The 20906-nt window shown below is 36.9% G+C and overlaps 1 protein-coding gene across 29 annotated transcripts in view; it reads right to left on the bottom strand.

The window, feature by feature from the left end:
• Positions 1-20906, bottom strand: part of LOC114461434 (mucin-5AC-like) — a 419115-nt gene that overhangs the window by 153319 nt on the left and 244890 nt on the right. For 25 of the 29 annotated variants that reach the window (XM_028443486.1, XM_028443487.1, XM_028443498.1 and 22 more), the window contains 18 exons: positions 17696-17731; positions 17400-17495; positions 17140-17301; positions 16923-17039; positions 16288-16491; positions 15914-16015; positions 15654-15815; positions 15413-15529; positions 14990-15193; positions 14398-14499; positions 14138-14299; positions 13901-14017; positions 13476-13679; positions 12883-12984; positions 12623-12784; positions 12386-12502; positions 11961-12164; positions 9094-9195 (listed from right to left, as the gene is read on the bottom strand). In XM_028443486.1, the coding sequence (XP_028299287.1) occupies positions 9094-9195; positions 11961-12164; positions 12386-12502; positions 12623-12784; positions 12883-12984; positions 13476-13679; positions 13901-14017; positions 14138-14299; positions 14398-14499; positions 14990-15193; positions 15413-15529; positions 15654-15815; positions 15914-16015; positions 16288-16491; positions 16923-17039; positions 17140-17301; positions 17400-17495; positions 17696-17731 (2472 nt within the window). The remainder of the gene's footprint in view (positions 1-9093; positions 9196-11960; positions 12165-12385; positions 12503-12622; positions 12785-12882; positions 12985-13475; positions 13680-13900; positions 14018-14137; positions 14300-14397; positions 14500-14989; positions 15194-15412; positions 15530-15653; positions 15816-15913; positions 16016-16287; positions 16492-16922; positions 17040-17139; positions 17302-17399; positions 17496-17695; positions 17732-20906) is intronic. The other 4 variants (XM_028443501.1, XM_028443503.1, XM_028443512.1 and 1 more) reach the window with 4 other exon arrangements.

Genomic DNA, 20906 nt, shown 5'->3' with positions numbered 1-20906 from the left:
TTCCATAGCCAAGGTGGGTCTGTTAGTGCTTCATCATGAAACTTCTGGAACATTAGCTTAGCTTGACCGTTCCCAACTTTGTGCTAACCGGTGTTGTGCCAATCTACTCCCCCCTTCAAAAACTTTAATTATATATTTTCAGCCAGCATTTTTGACCTGTCAAAATAAAAGGGGATTCCCCCATTTAAAGCACAAATGTCACACAAACCTCAGCTGATGTATACTATATTGTAAAGCACATCGTAATTAATAACTAGGATTAATTTCAGCATGTTTCCTTTCCCCTACTTGAAGTTATGGGATGGGGGGACCTGTCAAAATAGTATTTTATAGTATCCTTGTACAACATTTACAAAATAGAAAACATTTTAATTACATCATAATATTCATACAAACTGCCATATGCTGCCCATTTCAACTATCATGATATATATATATATATATATATATATATATATATATATATATATATATATATATATATATATATATATGATAACAAGGACATATTAGCTTTTGTTAGTTTATATATATACACACACACGTCTTTGTCAGATTTGTAAGATTTTAGACTTTGTACCTTTAACAGTTATGAATACAGTTCAATTTAGGCAACTTTCCTCTTTCAGCCTTAAGTTATCAGGAGATGCACATAGTTTTATTTTCAACTGTTTTTTTTTTTGTTATTATTTTGTTATCAAAAGTGCAACAGCAACTTCACAGTAGCTTAAATTTTCTGATTAAGAAATCAGAAAACTACATATTCTATGACATGTAACATTACAATTAAATAATTAAATAACTCTTCCCTTAGCATCTCAGCATAGTGTGAATAAAAGATTGAACATGTCTGTGGCACACACATATCCTACTCAAAGGGTAAACAAAGAGGTGGTGTGAAAAAAAAAAAAAAAAAATATATATATATATATATATATTTTTTAACTCAAATTTGTAAGATAAAAATTGTTTTTATCTACACATTTGATTCATCGATTAAATTGATTTTTCAGCCTTAATTGAAATACTGCTTTTTTTTTTTTTTTTTTTCTTTTGGTCCTTATTTTGAATAGGTTAAAAAACAAATCAACCATTATTAATATGACTGAGCCCTGGTGATAAATTAGACCTGCCTGGCTCTTCACAAACTTTTCCAGTGGTGGCACAGAAGTTGGTCGCACCCTAGTTGATTTAACTGGCGTACTGTAGTTTTGTACGAAATAAAGATTGACACTAGTGACTAGTGCTATATTGACTCGAGATACATTGCAAAGTATTTTAGTGTCAATATAAAGTTTTCTGCAACAAGTAGTGGCTAATGCATGTTTTATATTTGTCCACGTGGCTATGTTTTAGGTCAGTGTACAGTCATGGTTCAGGTCTACGGATATTGTTTTGCAAATCACACCACAGAATATTTTGTGTTTTTGAAGGTAAATATACACACTTTTTGAATATGAATATCCTGCTTGGTAAAATGTATATTTTTAAAGCTCAAACTATGTCAAATATATGTATAAAACATAAGGGTGCCAATTTCCCTTATTTTGGCTTGCATATGAAACTGATCTTTTCCGCCGATTTTTTACTACCTCCGCAAATGTCTTAAAGTTAGCCACTGTCCTCATCTGCTGTGAGGTGACTGACAGACCCGCGTCAAACGCCATGTGTGCATGTGCGTGTGTGCATGTCTGTGCTACACAGAATAACAACAAAAAACACACAAAAAAGAGAGCAAAGGATCGCAATTTGTAATTCCTGTAACGCAGAAATAAGTCTTGGTGAAGCAGCAAACAAAACGCTACCTCATTGACTATAAGACACCGCCACACCGCTAAGTGTGGAGCATTTGAAGCTATAAATCAAGCTAATGCTAAGAGTGCTGTTAGAGATTATGATCAGTGAAAAGATCAAAGCTACTATGAAGAAAATGATTGAGTTCATGGCTTTGTACATGAATAAAAACCTTCCACTAATGTATAAGTGACTGTAATGAGTGTGAGAACAACTAACCTGTGTCATGTTCATTCTGTTATTACTCGTTGACTTATGAAAATGTTACACATGATGCACTTGGTTTGACTTTTAGGAGCTTTTATCTTGTAAACAGTTACAGATTATTTTTAGATTGATATTTTTTTTACATTTAAATATCCACAAAGCTTCTGCATTTGGACATTTTTTAAATTTTTGCACAACAAGGAAACCTAAAACTCAGGACAATGTATTGGTAATTTAAGATGTTTTTTTGTTTGTTGTATAGATTATTTTATCATCTATCCCAAACCCTGTGATTTTCTGGATTTGTTAAATCAAAATACTTGCTGTGCACTTTATTTTAGTCAAAAAGCTGTAAACAGGTCTGCAGTGGAACCTGATGAATACGTTTAGTTAGTGATATAATTTAGTATTTTGACTAGCAGTGTTCTAAACTGTTAATTTATATTTGAGATAACTACCTCATGTTTGTATTGTTTTGTGGATATTCTTCAATGTTTTACAATAAAGTAAGATTGGAATATTCAAGGTGTATGCTCTTCAAAAAAAAAAAAAAAAAAAAAAAAAAATCGGGATCGGCAAAAATCGGAATCAGCAGGTCAAGGCTTTTAAAAAAAATTGGTGATTGGCAAGAAAATTGCAATCGGTGCCCCACGTCCCCTAGATACGGGCCATGCACTCTGTTGCTACTCGTGCCAGGATGCTTCAGCGCAAACACTTTTTTTTTTTTTTGGCCGATGGTCGATCTTGAAAAAAGTCCATATATCGGCCGACTTCTAATTATAGGAAACAAAACTTTTTGAACACTAACAAAAATATTATATTGACTCAATAACAGCAGCACACAACACACTAAACTTATTTATCACATCACAGTGAAATGATTTCCTCTGTATTTCACCCACATCCCCCTCACGGATAGCAGTAGCTGCCACAGCATTGGGGGCAGTTCGGGAAGCTGCACAGCTTTTTCAATGTTGGCTGATGGAAATAAAAAACCTCCACTGCAGAGTTATAAATGAGTGAGGTGGAGGCGGAATTTAAATGAAACACGACCTACACGAGCACACCGTTCGACCAAAGTCCTAAAACATTTTGGAGAACTTCACGCTTCACAAAACAAAGAAATCCGTAACTTGCAAGCTTTGACCACGATAATTATACAACACCAGAAATGCAAACTAAACCGACAAAAATAAAGGGAGCTCAGCAGCAGGGTAAGTCACTACAGTATCCTACATTTGTTCCTGTTTTGAAGCGAGGAAAGTGTTAGACTCTAGTAAATAGCTGATGCTAGCATTTGCTTGTTAGCTGATTAATGACAGAGATAGAGCAGAGATTTGATCAGCTTAATCAAAGTGTAAATGTGCTTTAACTTGCATGCAATGGTAGTAATAATTTAAAGAGGACAAAGTGATGACACTGGTCTGTATTGGAGTGAAGATAGAAGCAGGATGAATTGCAACTTATCACATCTACTCTACTGCTAATTTGTATTGTGAAGTATAATGGTACTTCTGTGTGTGTGCTCGTGTGCCTGCCTTAACCTGGTACTGCAAATAAAATGTTGTAAATATTGAGTTGCAAAGTACTTTGTATGCTGTTGTAAATTGTGCAACAATTTACAACATACTCATACTATATCATTACTATACTACACTATATCTATACACTATATAATTTCATTATTAAACAGCAAACAACAGGCTTCATGATGTCAAAGACATGATGTACACCCCAGCAAGCAGCTGTGTGGACTGAGAGCATCCTCAACATGATCTGTCGAGGGTTAAAGATGAAGTCTTCACCACAATGATCCTCACCTTTAATCCAGGTTACACTGTTCCCTCAAAGTCACATTTTACAAAGCTCATGGAGAGAAAATATGAAGAAACAGCTTAATGTCTCCCTCCAGTGGTTGTACAAAAAGTTCCATTAAATCCATTTTAGAACCTGAGTCTGAGGGAACATTGCTTGAGTGTCGGGCACCAAAGTGTCCAAAACTCCAGAACCCCAATTACTGTGGAGCCTGATTTTCAGAAATGTTGCTACAGTCCTTTGACTTGTATACCCATCCTACTCTTCTTGCTTTATTCTTCCCTTGGTTGATTAGGGATGTCGTAACCCAGTATTTTCCATCGACCAGTCTACAGCACAAAATCTGTCTAAAAATGTCCAATGTTAGCACAAGATAAACTACAAGGGCTAAACATTGTCTTTAAAAACAGTTTGTACATTCATCAATTATCTTTTCACGCAGTTTTTTTTGTTGATTTACTGATGAGGTGTCACACACTGTGCACAACCTAGGAGGAGTGGTATGACAATATGACATTTTCTAAAAATAGAGGATGAATACAGGAGAAAATTTTGTTTGGGTGCCCCACCTCCTGAGTCGACGGACTCAGTGATGATGTCATCAGTCCTAGCTCTACAGTAAGCTCCACAGTGATTGTCATTAGTTACAACATTAGAACATTGGTCCGATGTCTACAGTGATAATGCCATCAGTCCTACCTAAGTCAAAGCAAAGTTAGAATCTCTCTGTGTGTGTTTGTCTGTGTTCCTCAAATATTTCTGCAGATCAGGATCAGATTGACCTGAGAGTTTCAACATGGCTGCTACTTCGTCCAAGGGTGGGCAATGTCGGATTTGTTTGGACACCCCACCCTGACGCCCCATCTCCTGAGTCGGCAGACTCAGTGATGATGTCATCAGTCCTACCTCTACATTGATGATGTCCCACCTTCAAACACAACCTCATTTGGCCATCCATGAAAAAGCTACACACACACAACACACCAACTTACACAACTTAACCTTCTTAACCCCTGCAAGTATAGTCTGTCTGGGGCAAAAAGGGTCAATTTAGCAACATCAGCCTTTCAGCCAACACAGTGGTCAGGTGACCTATATGCTCAACTGTGCGAGAAAGCCAAATATTTTCAGTCATACTCACTTGCTCTTGATGAGAGCACAGACATCACTGATGCTGCACAGTTTATGTCTGTGGGGTTGATGGTAAGTGATGGAGGAGTTGCTCACAGTGCTTTCCATGCATGACCAGACCACATCTCAGGAGGAATTCCACCAGTTGTGTGATGCCATTAGAGATGTCGGTTTAACACGGGAGAGCTTTGCTGGAATAACAACTGATGGAACACCATCAATAACTGGGAGGAGAAATGGACTGGAGGCACTTGTTCAAGGTAAACTAGAAGAAGAGGCTGTGGAGGCTATTGCTCTGCAGTGCATTTTCCATCAGCTGGCCCTTTGCAGCAAATGCCTGAAGTTTGCCAATGTAAAATGCTTTAATCACATCAAATCCTGGGACTTAAAACATTGGCAGCTCTGCGCCTTTTTGGAAGAAATAGTCAGCATATCAAGATGTGCTCTACTTCACTGAGGTACGCTAACAATTGAGAGCTAAAAGGAAAACATTCCTGGAGAAGGATGGGATGGCTGTTCCTGGGCTAAGCTATCCCAGATGGCCAATGTACTTAGCTTTTCTTGTTGACATTCCACATGAGCTGAAGGTACTGAACAAAAAGTTACAAGGGCAGGGGCAGCTTGTCAGTAGGCTGGCAATAAGTCACACCCACTTTCATTTTGTAAGAAAGTGGATGTGGTAATTCTGCCGTTTTTGCTCACTTCCTTGTCTAGAAAGAAACCGAGCCGATCAGAGCCGTACAAAAGGAATGTCATATCTCCTGCATCAAGCAGTGTCAAAACAAACATGGTGCCCGCCACGGAGAAGCTGCTCTGCTCCATTTTAAAAGAGTTGGTTATATTGTTAAAACCACAAGATGAGGCTTTAAAACTGTAAGTCTGGACCATACTACACACTGTTTTCCTCTTCCAGCTCAGTTTAGGGAGCTGGCTTAACTTGTCTCGTTACGGTTGTCACGTCTGCATTCATTTGATTTGTTACTGTGCTCGTGTTTGTCCTGCCTTGCTCTGTCTCCCATAACTCAAATGCCTTGTAAGTGCTTTTAGACGAATGGCCCATATTAAACATTGAATAATACAAGGATATTAGGATGAATTCCAGTCTAGCTTGTCAGTGTTGCTTTTAACAGTGTCAGGCCACTCTCCACAAGACTTGTGGTATGGAAAGCCCAGCTCGCTCTCAAAAAAAAAAAAAAAAAAAAACATTTCCTAGCATGCAAAGCACTTATAGATGCAGGCACATCATTCAGTGGTGAGAGGTACACTGATGCTATTGTAAAACTACAGAAGGAATTTGACAGGTTTGCAGACTTTAAGACACAGAGCTATTTAAAAATGTTTGCTGACCCCTTCTTCTTTGATGTGCAAGATTCTCATATTGTGCTTCAAATGGAGCTCATTGACCTGCAGTGCAATTCTGAACTCAGTGTCAAGTTCAGGGAGGTGAGTGGAAAAACAGACAAGCTTGGATACTTTTTGAGAGAATTGCCCCCCACCTTCCAGGATGTTGAGATGGACTGTGTGCCTTTTTAGGAGCACTTACTGTGTGAAAAACTCTGACCCATCATGAACTTCATCAAGTCAAACTACAAGTCCAAACTTACTAATGAGCATCTTCAAGCCATACTAAGGCTTTAAACTGCTTACTCCCTCAAGCCAAAGGTGGCTCAGTTGTGCAAGAGGAAGCGCAAGGAGTAGTCAAGAGAAGCTAGTTCAGAAGAAAAGTTCATGCTCAAAAGAAATGTTTGTGTTCTGAAGAGACGTTCATGTTGAGAAGAAGTGTTCTCCTTTTGGAGTGATTGATGTGGCCCAGTCTCACCCAGACTCTACCTTCAGCAGCCCCGAGATAAGTTGAATTTAAGACCACTGCTTTAAAGCATTCAACAACTTTGAAAATGATCTGTACTATTTGTTTTGACCACTACCAAATAAGTGTTTAGATTGTTTGTTGAAGTGCAATATATTCCAGATGACCAACAGCAAGAAAGACAGAAGAGAATATTACATTACAGTTAGAGTAAATCTTTATTTTGTTTTTCCCAGATAAGTGACTTACTTAGATTGACACATATATCCTGTTTTTGCTGTCCCTTTGTACCACAGCTGTCCATAGAGTAAAGCAGCATTATTATTATTATTGTTGGAATTGTAAAATGCAGGAATTCAAGAGGAGTACAATTTAATAACTTATAATGTACATTTAAAATGACATTTCACCCACTACACATATTAATTGTTAATAAAATACTAATAATTAATTACAAGAAAGTTTAGTCAACAATATAAAGTTAATACATTAAATGTGAAGTTGTTTCTATGGGAAAACAGTTTTTTAGACTTTGATTACAGTTCCAAGTAAAAATGCAGTTAACATTTTTTTCAACAGTTAACTATAAACAGTTGGCCTTCGTTCTTCTACATTCCAGAGTAGCAGAACAGTTACTGGTGTTAGCGAGTGGTAGTTTTTGCTGCCTAAACATTGTTACAGTAGTTTGCTTCACAACAGGTTGGTCCACTGGTTAGATTTCCCACTCCTTCCATAAATGGCAGTACACCGTGATCAGGAGCAATTTCACACACATCTGTTGATGTGCAGCCAGCAACAGGTTGAACTCCAGTATCAGTTGAGACTGTGAATGAGAACATTAAACAAATCAATATGTTTCTTTTTTCAATAAACATGTAGAGTACAGGCACTGGAAAAAAAATAAAAAATCCAAACATGTACAGCTTTGTCTCTGTCACATAGTAACAGAATCTTCATACATGGCATATGAGATATCTTACTTTCTCAACCTTCTTTAAATATTGAAACGGAAATTCAACTTTAGGATAAACACGCACCATGTGCATTAAAGCAGCGGTCCTGTCCTCCATCACAATGGACGGTAAACATACAAAGGTCGGTGCCAGAGATGCAGAAGAAACAGTCAATGCCGTTTTCTGCCTGTTGAACAGGAACTAAAACAGAAAAGAGAATGCTGTCATTTATTTTTATTATTTATTTATTACTTTTGTTTAAGTAGGGACAGTAAATATCAATGAACATTCAGCAAATGTAAATATGTGAGATTATAGCCATAGGCTAATTTCCATCTGTTGTCCCTAGACAGGCTGATGTAAAAAAAATCACACTTAATGAAAGGCGAGACACAAAACAATATACAAAAGGATTACATACAGGACAAGGAACATAGGGATCATAAAATACAGTAACTTTACATGGAACACTGGGATCATAACAACTACACCATCAAAGGAATGGACAGGATGCTGTAGTACAAAGAAAAGGACAGGGGAAAGAAAAGCAGTTCACTTCCACATACTCAGAGTTGTTCAGTTAAAGGACTGCATACAGATCCAGAGAATAACATTGAACAATGTGAGATCAATCATATTTACATGAATGTAATTCATTGTATATATTTATAAAATATGGATTAAAGTTTATAAATGTACATTATTGAGTTTCATTATCTTCTAAAAAATAAAATAACTTAAAATTATTTTCATCATTTGCATTGCACATAGCCCTAAGTTGCCTTTTAAAAAAAATAAATAAATGAATGAAAATCACTTAAAGTACCATAGTGCATTTCACATGACCCTAAGGTGCTTCTTTCTCTATTTTTTTTTAAAGTGCTATAGTGCATTGCATATGGCTTTTTTATATATACTGTATATATATAGCAGTTTTTTTTTTTCTACTCCCGACTGCTTTACAAGGACCTTTAAAGAAAGTAATCAACTAACCTCTTCTATTACGAATATTATTTTTAGAGAGCTTAGAAATAAAATTCACTACAGGTACTCTTTAATATTGATTTTACATACATTTTTAAGTTTATTTCTACTTCTACAAACCATCTCCTCCATCATCACTTACCAGGGAGATTTTCTGAGTTGCAGTTGTTTATGTCGCAGCATTCAGCATCTATGATTTTATATGAATCCACCACATCAGTAGAAAAGTTAAAGGTGCCGTTGTGTGGACACAGTGTGGGAGGAGCACATCCTTTGAAAAAACTCTCATCTCCAGATGAAACATCTACAAAGATAAAAATCAGTTTGTTTAGTTTGTCTAAAAACATGTTACAGTAAATGTACTTTATGTAAATCATATTCATAACAAGAGACAAAGATTACCTTTAATGGAAGCTGTTACACACATAGTCTCTGAAGAACAAGTCACTGACTCTGGACTGGAACAAGATGAATCTGAGCAGGATAGACACTGAAGTCCTGGAACTAGAAAAATGGAGCAGGACTTTGTGAGAAACTCACAAACAAACAAAATCAGAATCATGAGAACATTTCAGTATCTAAAATCTCAAGGACAATGTTTTTTTCAACAAGTACATCTAAAGGAGGAGTTTTAGCATCACATTCTGACAAAAGTTCTATAATTGTAATGATATTTTTGTGTGAAATGTATAATTATTTTTAAAGATATCCCAAGTTGTTAGTGGCAGATTACTGTATTTTCCGGCTAATACGACACTATTTTTTTTCCGTTAAAAGTTGAGGGTGCGGCCAATATGGCGGTGCGCTCTGCGTACATTTTTCAGTCAGGGAAAGCGGGTTTCAGGAGACAGAATATTACTGACAGTCACTCCCACAGCGAAATGATTGAACTGTAACAGCCACTGAACATCACAGGACAATGTGGGGAAAGTGATGCACTCACAGCTTTAATAACTCAGGAACAACGCATCATGCTTCTTATGCATGAGTGGAGGGAGCGAGGGATAGCAGAAGTCATACATCTGCTGATTGTTTAAATAAAAAAGCAAATGCCGGCAATAAATGGAAGTTTGTTGAGCGGTATTGGCTTGTATGCATTTACGGTAGGAAGAGCAAATAAAAAGTACAATAAGGTTTAAAATGTAAGATATTTTTTGAGTGTCTCTAAAAGTGCTTTTAAATAAAATGTACTAGTATTATTATATTTCTGCCAGTTTTTAATAGTAAACAGCATAAAGTTGTCAAATCACCACGTTAGATTTATCAGGCTGACAGCTTACGTAACTGAGACACACACACACGATGAGAGAGCGTGCTGCAACACTGCACAGTAAAAATCAGCCAGTATGTCATAGAAGGAAACAATATACAGCATAAAGTTGCCAAATAACCACGTTGGGTTTGTTCAGAAACGATTGCGTCCGTATTCGGACTCAAGAGTCTGGACTCGGTGTGATAGCCCCAGAGATGATGGTGCAGGGGAGCGGTTGGAGCGGTATATCAGTCTGGATCCAGTAAAAAGTGACCATGGACTGATATGCAGACGTGGGACAGCGAGGAGGAGACTTCATGTGGAGATGGAATTCATCAATTGAAACTGATCAGAATACACTGAAATCTCCATTAATGGGAGCACAGCAGCCCACCTACCTGCCTGTTCTGATTGGCCGAGTCGTTTGAAGGGCACCCTCATTAGTCAATACAGCGGTGTGTTCTATAGCCTGGAAAATACGGTATTATATAGCGACAACAACATATATATTTTCTCAGTTAGACCTTGTGGAGAGTAAATACAATTTGATTCAAGTTTTTTTGATATGTTGTTTTTATAGCAATTATTATTTTTTACTATTATTTTTTAGGTAAAAGACTGCGTGTGCCAGCTGCATTATAAAGACTTTTGCACTGAGGACCAGAGTTGTCACGATACCAAAATGAGTAACCACGACACTATACCTGACAAAGTATCACGGTTCCGGGTAATATCACGATACTGAAGCCTTTTTTTATCATTATTATTTTTATGAACTGCAATGTATTTTTGCAAGTTAGAAATACTTATAAATTACTTATAGTGTTGTTTGGTGCATGATACGATAAACTAATAAATTAAGTTAGAATTTATATTGTTGAAATTTAAAAAATAATTATTCAGTTTCCTTTGCACATCAATTTATGTTTAACCAATATAAATAATCAACTTAGGATAACAAAATCACTGTTTTTTTTAAAGAAAAGGTTAGGTTATTCTAACCCTAAAGGGTTAAATTTATTTGACAATAATGCTTCTTCTCCAACATAAACTATAGAGGATAAAATACAATAAACAGGAACTGATTTCCTGAGAAAACTATATTTGCATGTATTTTCAGGGTGACATTACTGGTGTTTTATGAGATTAGATGTGATCTCTTCTTTGTATGTATATACTTTGTAAATATTGTTTGTACATTGTAAATATATGTTAAAAAAAAAAAAAAAAATTAGTCCATGCAGAAAAAACAAACACAAAAAGTGTTCCCTCCTTTGGCCCCTATAGCTGGTGACAGCGCCTGCACAGTGGATCTTCTATTGCTTTACCGTCTCTGCCTTGTTTTAAAGCCAAAAATAGTTCCAAATAGGACTTTTGGAGGTTGGTTTTTTTGAGCAAAATTAGTGATGCCACTGACGACGTTGCCGCAGAGGCTGACTCGCCGCTCGGGCTCAGTGCTTCTGCCATGTGTTGTCTTGTGTTTGTGACTGTAAGCCCTGCACGCGTCCAGGTGAGACAGAGCATTAGCTTGTTGTTTGTTTTGAAGCGAGTTTCTGTCGAAGTGGAGCTGTCTTTAGTTCCTTCATGTCGGCAGAAACACACAAACAGCCAATCAGCTACAGACAGGCGGACCCAGCGTGCAGAAACAGCCTATCATATTTCCATATATCACCAGTAACGGGCAAACAGCCAATCATTCAGCAGCTGTGGAGTTTGGTTGCCATATTGGTATGTTTTCAAGTGAATAGCGTGCAGTGAGCTTAGACTGTGCAGTGAGAAGCAGAGAGGAAAGTAGAGGCAGCCGCTTTGTAGCGGAAACTGGCACCGGTAGTATCGTAATCCATGGTAGTACCGTTGTGTAGAATTTTTAGTATAGTAGGAATCCTTTCAATTTGGCACAGCGGGTATCATGGGTATCGTGCAACTATACTGAGGACAATCAGTTTTGTCTTTGTGGAGATGAAAGTTAAAGAATCAATGTAGTCTTTGTTTTTTTCACCTGTTGATGGTTTAATACCTGTTGTACTCATAGGAGTTGGAGTTGGTCCTGCTGTTGTTGGTTCTGTGAAATCATTGCAGTGGTTTGTTTCACAACAGGTTGGTCCACTGGTTAGATTTCCCACTCCTTCCATAAATGGCAGTACACCGTGATCAGGAGCAATTTCACACACATCTGTTGATGTGCAGCCAGCAACAGGTAGAACTCTATTATCAGTTGAGACTGTGAATGAAAACATGACAGATTTTTTTTTTCTTTTCCACAAACATATGTAGTGTACGGGAACTGGAAAAATTCAAACATTTACAGCTGTGTCTGTGTCACACAGTAACAGAATCTCCATAAATAGCAATTAGAAACAATGTTTACTAATGCATTAGGTGAACCAAGTCTGTGAGACATTTAAATTATTTTTCTCATTTAACTCTAGTTTAGAAACCCACCATATCCATCAAAGCAGCGGTCCTGTGCTCCTTCACAATGGACAGTAAACACACAAATGTCGGTGCCAGAGATACAGAAGAAACAGTCAAGGACATTTTCTGCCTGTTGAACAGGAACTAAAACAGAAAGAAGAACGCTGTCATTAAAATGTAAAGAAATATCCCTACCTTTTTTTTTCAAGACAAAATTTTAGTTTATTTCTACCTCTACAAATCATCTCCTTCATCATCACTTACCAGTCAGAGTTTCTGAGTTACAGTTGTTTGTGTCGCAGCATTCAGCATCTATGATTTTATATGACTCCACCACATCAGTAGAAAACTTAAAGGTGCCGTTGTGTGGACACAGTGTGGGAGGAGCACATCCTCTGAAAAAACTCTCATCTCCAGATAAAACATCTACAAAGATAAAAATCAGTTTGTTTAGTTTGTCTAAAAACATGTTACAGTAAATGTACTTCATGTAAATCATGTTCATAACAAGAGACAAAGATTACCTTTAATGGAAGCTGTTACACACATAGTCTCTGAAGAACAAGTCACTGACACTGGACTGGAACAAGATGATCCTGAGCAGGATAGACACTGAAGTCTTGGAACTAGAGGAGAAACAGAACAGGAATATGTGAGATTATTACAAACAAACAAATCTAGAACCATGAGAACGTTTCAGTTCAAAAAAAAAAAAAACCCTCAATGATGATTGTTTTTTTTAGGCAGCTCCATCTAAAAGTGGAATTTTTCCCTTATATTGCTAAAATATCCTAAATATTAATTATACTTATTTTGTTGAATGTATACATTTTTAAATATATTTAAAATTTTAGTTGACATAAAATTACTATATTGAAAACTTTATATACAGTATATTTGCTCACTTAAACGTAGATATAATGATCAGGTGTCAATTTTTTTTACAAGTTGTCTTCATCGCAACTTTTTATTTAACAATTTTTTGGAGATAAAACAGTGTCTGCCACTTGTATTATGAAGATTCTTGCACTAAGGACAATCTGGTGTGGCTTTGTAGAGCTGAAAGTTAAAGGATCAATGCTGTCTTTGTTTTTTTGACCTATTAATGGTTTAATACCTGTTGTACTAATAGGAGTTGTAGTTGGTCCTGCTGTTGTTGGTTCTGTGAAATCATTGCAGTGGTTTGTTCCACAACAGGTTGGTCCACTGGTTAGATTTCCCACTCCTTCCATAAATGGCAGTACACCGTGATCAGGAGCAATTTCACACACATCTGTTGATGTGCAGCCAGCAACAGGTTGAACTCCATTATCAGTTGAGACTGTGAATGAAAACATGAAAAAGATGATTACGATCTGGAAAAAACAAATCACATGTACAGCTGTATCTGTGTCACATAGTAACATAATCTCCATACATAGCATATAAGATATCCCACTTATACAAACTTTTAGAGTTTGAAGTAAACCCTGTTCCCAAATACATTCGGTGAATAAAGTCTGTAAGAAATTTAATCTGTTTCACTCTAGTGTAGAAACCCACCATATCCATCAAAGCAGCGGTCCTGTGCTCCTTCACAATGGACAGTAAATGAGCAAGAGTTGGAGCCAGAGATACAGAAGAAACAGTCAAGGCCGTTTTCTGCCTGTTGAACAGGAACTAAAACAGAAAGAAGAACGCTGTCATTAAAATGTAGAGAAATATTCATATCTTTTTTTTTTAAGACAAAATTTTAGTTTATTTCTACCTCTACAAATCATCTCCTTCATCATCACTTACCAGTCAGAGTTTCTGAGTTACAGTTGTTTGTGTCGCAGCATTCAGCATCTATGATTTTATATGAATCCACCACATCAGTAGAAAAGTTAAAGGTGCCGTTGTGTGGACACAGTGTGGGAGGAGCACATCCTCTGAAAAAACTCTCATCTTCAGATAAAACATCTACAAAGATAAAAATCAGTTTGTTTAGTTTGTCTAAAAACATGTTACAGTAAATGTACTTCATGTAAATCATGTTCATAACAAGAGACAAAGATTACCTTTAATGGAAGCTGTTACACACATAGTCTCTGAAGAACAAGTCACTGACACTGGACTGGAACAAGATGATCCTGAGCAGGATAGACACTGAAGTCCTGGAACTAGAGGAGAAACAGAACAGGAATATGTGAGAATATTACAAACAAACAAATCTAGAACCATGAGAACGTTTCAGTTCAAAAAAAAAAAACCCCTCAATGATGATTGTTTTTTTTAGGCAGCTCCATCTAAAAGTGGAATTTTTCCCTTATATTGCTAAAATATCCTAAATATTAATTATACTTATTTTGTGAAATGTATACATTTTTAAATATATTTAAAATTTTAGTTGACATAAAATTACTATATTGAAAACTTTATATACAGTATATTTGCTCACTTAAATGTAGATATAATGATCAGGTGTCAATTTTTTTTACAAGTTGTCTTCATCGCAACTTTTTATTTAACAATTTTTTGGAGATAAAACAGTGTGTGCCACTTGTATTATGAAGATTCTTGCACTAAGGACAATCTGGTGTGGCTTTGTAGAGCTGAAAGTTAAAGGATCAATGCTGTCTTTGTTTTTTTGACCTATTGATGGTTTAATACCTGTTGTAATAATAGGAGTTGTAGTTGGTCCTGCTGTTGTTGGTTCTGTGAAATCATTGCAGTGGTTTGTTCCACAACAGGTTGGTCCACTGGTTAGATTTCCCACTCCTTCCATAAATGGCAGTACACCGTGATCAGGAGCAATTTCACACACATCTGTTGATGTGCAGCCAGCAACAGGTTGAACTCCATTATCAGTTGAGACTGTGAATGAAAACATGAAAAAGATGATTACGATCTGGAAAAAACAAATCACATGTGCAGCTATATCTGTCACATAGTAACATAATCTCCATACATAGCATATAAGATATCCCACTTATACAAACTTTTAGAGTTTGAAGTAAACCCTGTTCCCAAATACATTCGGTGAATAAAGTCTGTAAGAAATTTAATCTGTTTCACTCTAGTGTAGAAACCCACCATATCCATCAAAGCAGCGGTCCTGTGCTCCTTCACAATGGACAGTAAATGAGCAAGAGTTGGAGACAGAGATACAGAAGAAACAGTCAAGGCCGTTTTCTGCCTGTTGAACAGGAACTAAAACAGAAAGAAGAACGCTGTCATTAAAATGTAGAGAAATATTCATATTTTTTTTTTTTTTTCAAGACAAAATTTTAGTTTATTTCTACCTCTACAAATCATCTCCTCCATCATCACTTACCAGTCAGAGTTTCTGAGTTACAGTTGTTTGTGTCGCAGCATTCAGCATCTATGATTTTATATGAATCCACCACATCAGTAGAAAACTTAAAGGTGCCGTTGTGTGGACACAGTGTGGGAGGAGCACATCCTCTGAAAAAACTCTCATCTCCTGATGAAAGATCTACAAAGATAAAAATTAGTTTGTTTAGTTTGTCTAAAAACATATTACAGTAAATGTACTTCATGTAAATCATGTTCATTACAAGAGACAAAGATTACCTTTAATGGAAGCTGTTACACACATAGTCTCTGAAGAACAAGTCACTGACACTGGACTGGAACAAGATGATCCTGAGCAGGATAGACACTGAAGTCCTGGAACTAGAGGAGAAACAGTCCCGGATAAAATGAGAATATCATAAACAAACGCAATGACCCTGCATAGGAGCAAGCAGTTTGGAAACAAAATGGATCACAAACAACACACACAGACAACCAGTGCAGAAATTAATTTTTAGGTTAAAAAACTTTGTCTGCCGGCTGTATTATGAAGATCCTTTCTCGAGGGACAATCAGGTTTATCTTTGTGGAGCTGAAAGTAATAGAATCATTAATGTCTTTAATGTTTTTTTGACCTGTTGATGGTTTAATACCTGTTGTACTCATAGGAGTTGTAGTTGGTCCTGCTGTTGTTGGTTCTGTGAAATCATTGCAATGGTTTGTTCCACAACAGGTTGGTCCACTGGTTAGATTTCCCACTCCTTCCATAAATGGCAGTACACCGTGATCAGGAGCAATTTCACACACATCTGTTGATGTGCAGCCAGCAACAGGTTGAACTCCAGTATCAGTTGAGACTGTGAATGAAAACATGACAGATTTTTTTTTTCTTTTCCACAAACATATGTAGTGTACGGGAACTGGAAAAATTCAAATATTTACAGTTGTGTCTGTGTCACACAGTAACAGAATCTCCATAAATAGCAATTAGAAACAATGTTTACTAATGCATTAGGTGAACCAAGTCTGATGTGCAGCCAGTAACAGGTTGCCCTCCATTATCAGTTGAGACTTTAAAAGAGAACATGTAAGAGATAAATAAGATTTGGAAAACAAATCACATGTACAGCTGTATCTGTGTCACATAGTAACAAACTCCATACATAGCATATAAGATATCCCACTTATACAAACTTTTAGAGTTTGAAGTAAACCCTGTTCTCGAATACATTCGGTGAATAAAGTCTTTAGGGCATTTAATCTGTTTCACTCTAGTGTAGAAACCCACCATATCCATCAAAGCAGCGGTCCTGTGCTCCTTCACAATGGACAGTAAACGAGCAAGAGTTGGAGACAGAGATACAGAAGAAACAGTCAAGGCCGTTTTCTGCCTGTTGAACAGGAACTAAAACATAAAGAAGAACATTGTCATTAAAATGTAGAGATTTTAAAGACAAAAATTTAGTTTATTTCTACTTCTTCAAACCATCTTCATCATCACTTACCAGTCAGAGTTTCTGAGTTACAGTTGTTTGTGTCGCAGCATTCAGCATCTATGATTTTATGTGACTCCACCACATCAGTAGAAAACTTAAAGGTGCCGTTGTGTGGACACAGTGTGGGAGGAGCACATCCTCTGAAAAAACTCTCCTCTCCTGATGAAAGATCTACAAAGATAAAAATCAGTTTGTTTAGTTTGTCTAAAAACATGTTACAGTAAATGTACTTCATGTAAATTATGTTCATAACAAGAGACAAAGATTACCTTTAATGGAAGCTGTTATACACATAGTCTCTGAAGAACAAGTCACTGACTCTGGACTGGAACAAGATGAATCTGAGCAGGATAGACACTGAAGTCCTGGAATGAGAACAAAAACGTAGCAGGACTTTGTGTGAATGTTAAAAATGTGAGGTTAAAAGGTTTTCAGCGTTTATAGTTAAAACCTCATTTAATTTGACATGTTTTCATTCATTACTGTATTTGTAAAATTCCCAATGAAAGAATAAATTTAAATCACAAATTGTAAATCAAACCAACTCCTTCATTACATTGAATACCTGTGTTTGGGGGGGTCATAGTTGTTGTGGTTGGTGCTGCTGTGGTAGTCGTGGTTGGAGGTGTGGTAGTTGTAGTTGGAGGTGTGGTAGTTGTAGTTGGAGGTGTGGTAGTTGTAGTAGGAGGTGTGGTAGTTGTAGTTGGAGGTGTGGTAGTTGTGGTTGGAGGTGTGGTAGTTGTAGTAGGAGGTGTGGTAGTTGTAGTTGGAGGTGTGGTAGTTGTGGTTGGAGGTGTGGTAGTTGTGGTTGGAGGTGTGGTAGTTGTAGTTGGAGGTGTGGTAGTTGTAGTTGGAGGTGTGATAGTTGTAGTTGGAGGTGGGGTAGTTGTAGTTGGAGGTGTGGTAGTTGTAGTTCCATCATTACAGTCATTTGTATCACAACAGTTTGGTCCAGAGCTGAAGGTTCCTAACTCTGGTAATAATGGTAGTTCTCCCAGCCTTCTACTTGCAGTACACACACTTGGTGATACACAGCCATAGGCTTCATTGTTCACTGTGGATTAAAATATGGATTATTTACAGTGATACAGACATTTTAAAAAAAAAATTAAAAAAAATTCTGTGCATCGTTGACCAAGTTCATCCAGCTCATGCTTTAAAATCCTTCCTTTTTACATATAAATCATACAGTTATGGTCTATATAAAGCAGAACTGCAATGCTTGGGTCTGAATTCCTCATTATTATAGCTCCACCCCTTTTCTACCCCTTTTCTTATGTGCTTCTGAGAGCAACTCGTCTTGGTGCTGTCTCTTGAAATGCAAATGAGACACTTCATACCCTGCCCCCTCTCCAGGTTGCAGAGGTGACACTCCACCCTGTTCGGCCATTTTTGTAGTTTGATAGAAGAGATACGGCTATGTAGCGGCGCAGAAACTTTTTATTCACACGTTATTTACAAAATATCAACAACGTTAGACTTGTCCATCCAGCCTTACATGTTCCAGCCAGAGTCTGACCCAGTGGAGCGAGATGAAAATGAAGATGATGAACCTGCAGAACCCTAACAAGTGAGCTAACACAAGCACCGAGCTAACGCTAGCGCCAAGCTAACGTCATGAAATGCATTTTAATTCAGTCTTTTCGGAGAAAAAATGGCAAAATGAAATGACTAATGAAAACTTTAGACTTAAATTAAATCACGTAGGCCATATCATCAAGGATCTAAAACGAGCACACAGCGCTAACATATGAAGACGGTGCAAATGCTAATGCTAACAAAACAATGACTTATCATCACACTTTTTAGCGTTATTTACAGCTTACCGAAGTGCTCTGTTCATCGTCTCCAAAGATAGAAGGAATTGAACCCTCAATCAGACAAAGTCTTTCTGTAAATCCTTCTTTATACTGGTGGAGGTTGATGAAGCAGTCATCATTGAAGTGCTTCACACACACAAAAATGACCTTATCCACAGATGTGGGTACATTTCTATAAAAAAAAAAAAAAAAAAAAAAAAAAAAAAAAAAAAATAAAACTCAACCAGGCACTTTGAAAAGGTTCTGATGCTGGGAGACGGTGTAATGAAGTGTGTGGGTTACTACATCCAACAACCCAACATTTTGACTTATCCTCTCGTAACTTCCGCATCCTGGAGCTTGGACTACAAAATAAAAGCGAGAAACAAAAATGGCGGATTGCTCGAAGTGTTGGACCTGGAGTTGATGTCTTAATTTGACAGTTCCGCTTCAAATACTGTGATGTTATTGTTCAAAAAATGTAATAGAGAATAGAAAAATTGAAACAGATTGAAAACTGACCAAAACAGAATATATAGATATTAACGAAGCACCTGAAGAGACTAATTTGAACTTTTCTGTACTTCTAAACACTCTAAATATACAACAAAATGCATTTAAGGGCTAAAAAAGTGGATTTAGCATGATATGTCCCCTTTAAATCAAACCCCTCCCCTGTCACTACAGGTGTGCCCCAGGGCTGAGTCCTGGAGCCCCTTCTCTTCATTATTCACCTCCTCCCCCTAGGCAATATCTTTCGTAAATTTGGTATTTACTTTCACTGTTACGCGGATGACACCCGGCTCTACCTCACCAGTAAACCAGGCTCAAAGCCTGACAAGCCCCGCCCCCCGCCCCGCCTCCTTTCTGCTCTGTCTCTGTGTTTTGGCTTCACTTCTCCTGTTTTTGTACTGTTTTATTTTAAATTTTGTTTTGGTTTTATACGATGCTGTTGTGGTTTTATCATGTACTGTTAAGTGACCTTGGGTGCCCTGAAAGATGCTGATGTTCAAATAAAATGTATTATTATTATTATTATTATTATTATTATTATTATTATTATTATTTCCAAGACTAAAAAAAGACAAAAATGCAATGCATCACTAATTTTGTGGTTAAGATACAGATGCCTGTGATTATAAACCTGGTCAGAAGGTGATTTCATGTGTATATGAAGCGGCAATAAATTAACTGTTTTTTCAACCTATTGGCTCAAATAGTGCAATGCGTCATGTGGCTTCATCTCATTATCACTACTCAAAACATCTCCATGCCAAGTTTTACATGCTTTTCTTAAAGTATGCCACAGTTTATATTTTATGTTTTGAGAATCGCTAAAGGAAAATGTCCCTAAAAGCAAAACTGCAGAAATAGAAGATATAAGAAAGCTGTTTCAGTTAACACATGACTCACATGTTCCTTGAATACACAGAGTCTTATCTCCCGAACAGTCGAGTGAAACATCACATCGCTCGAACGCACAGAAGAAGCACTGCAGATCATTTGGAGTCAGTGACTGAGTATGTGCTGAAACATTAAGGAATTGTTCTTTGAGTTAAAAAAAAAACAAACAAAAAAAAACATGGTTTATCCTTATTGTACATTAGTGAGGTAGACAAATGGACATTTAAAGTACAAATAGTTACTACTCACATATATATTAGATTGATTTAACATGTGCTAGTTGTTTTTACAGGATTAAAAGTGGATTAAACAGTAAAAAATGTTTAAACCACGGCTATGATTATAATATATTAAAATATATGACTATAAATATAAAACCATAAAGTAACTCAAAATAAATTAAAACGTGTACTTACCAGGTAAGGTATTATTGTTACACCCATCAGTGTCACAGCACTCAGCAGATATCAGTGCACCTGAAACACCCAAGTCAAGTTCATATGTTTGAGAGCCTGTGATTGGACACAGAGCTGATGATGCACATCCTTTGTAGAATCGTGGAGGGTCAGATGA

Source organism: Gouania willdenowi, chromosome 4 (genome assembly GCF_900634775.1).
Source record: "Gouania willdenowi chromosome 4, fGouWil2.1, whole genome shotgun sequence".
NCBI lineage: Eukaryota > Metazoa > Chordata > Actinopteri > Blenniiformes > Gobiesocidae > Gouania > Gouania willdenowi.
Note: the sequence above shows the minus strand (reverse complement) of the source record. Positions and strands in the feature narration are given on the sequence as shown.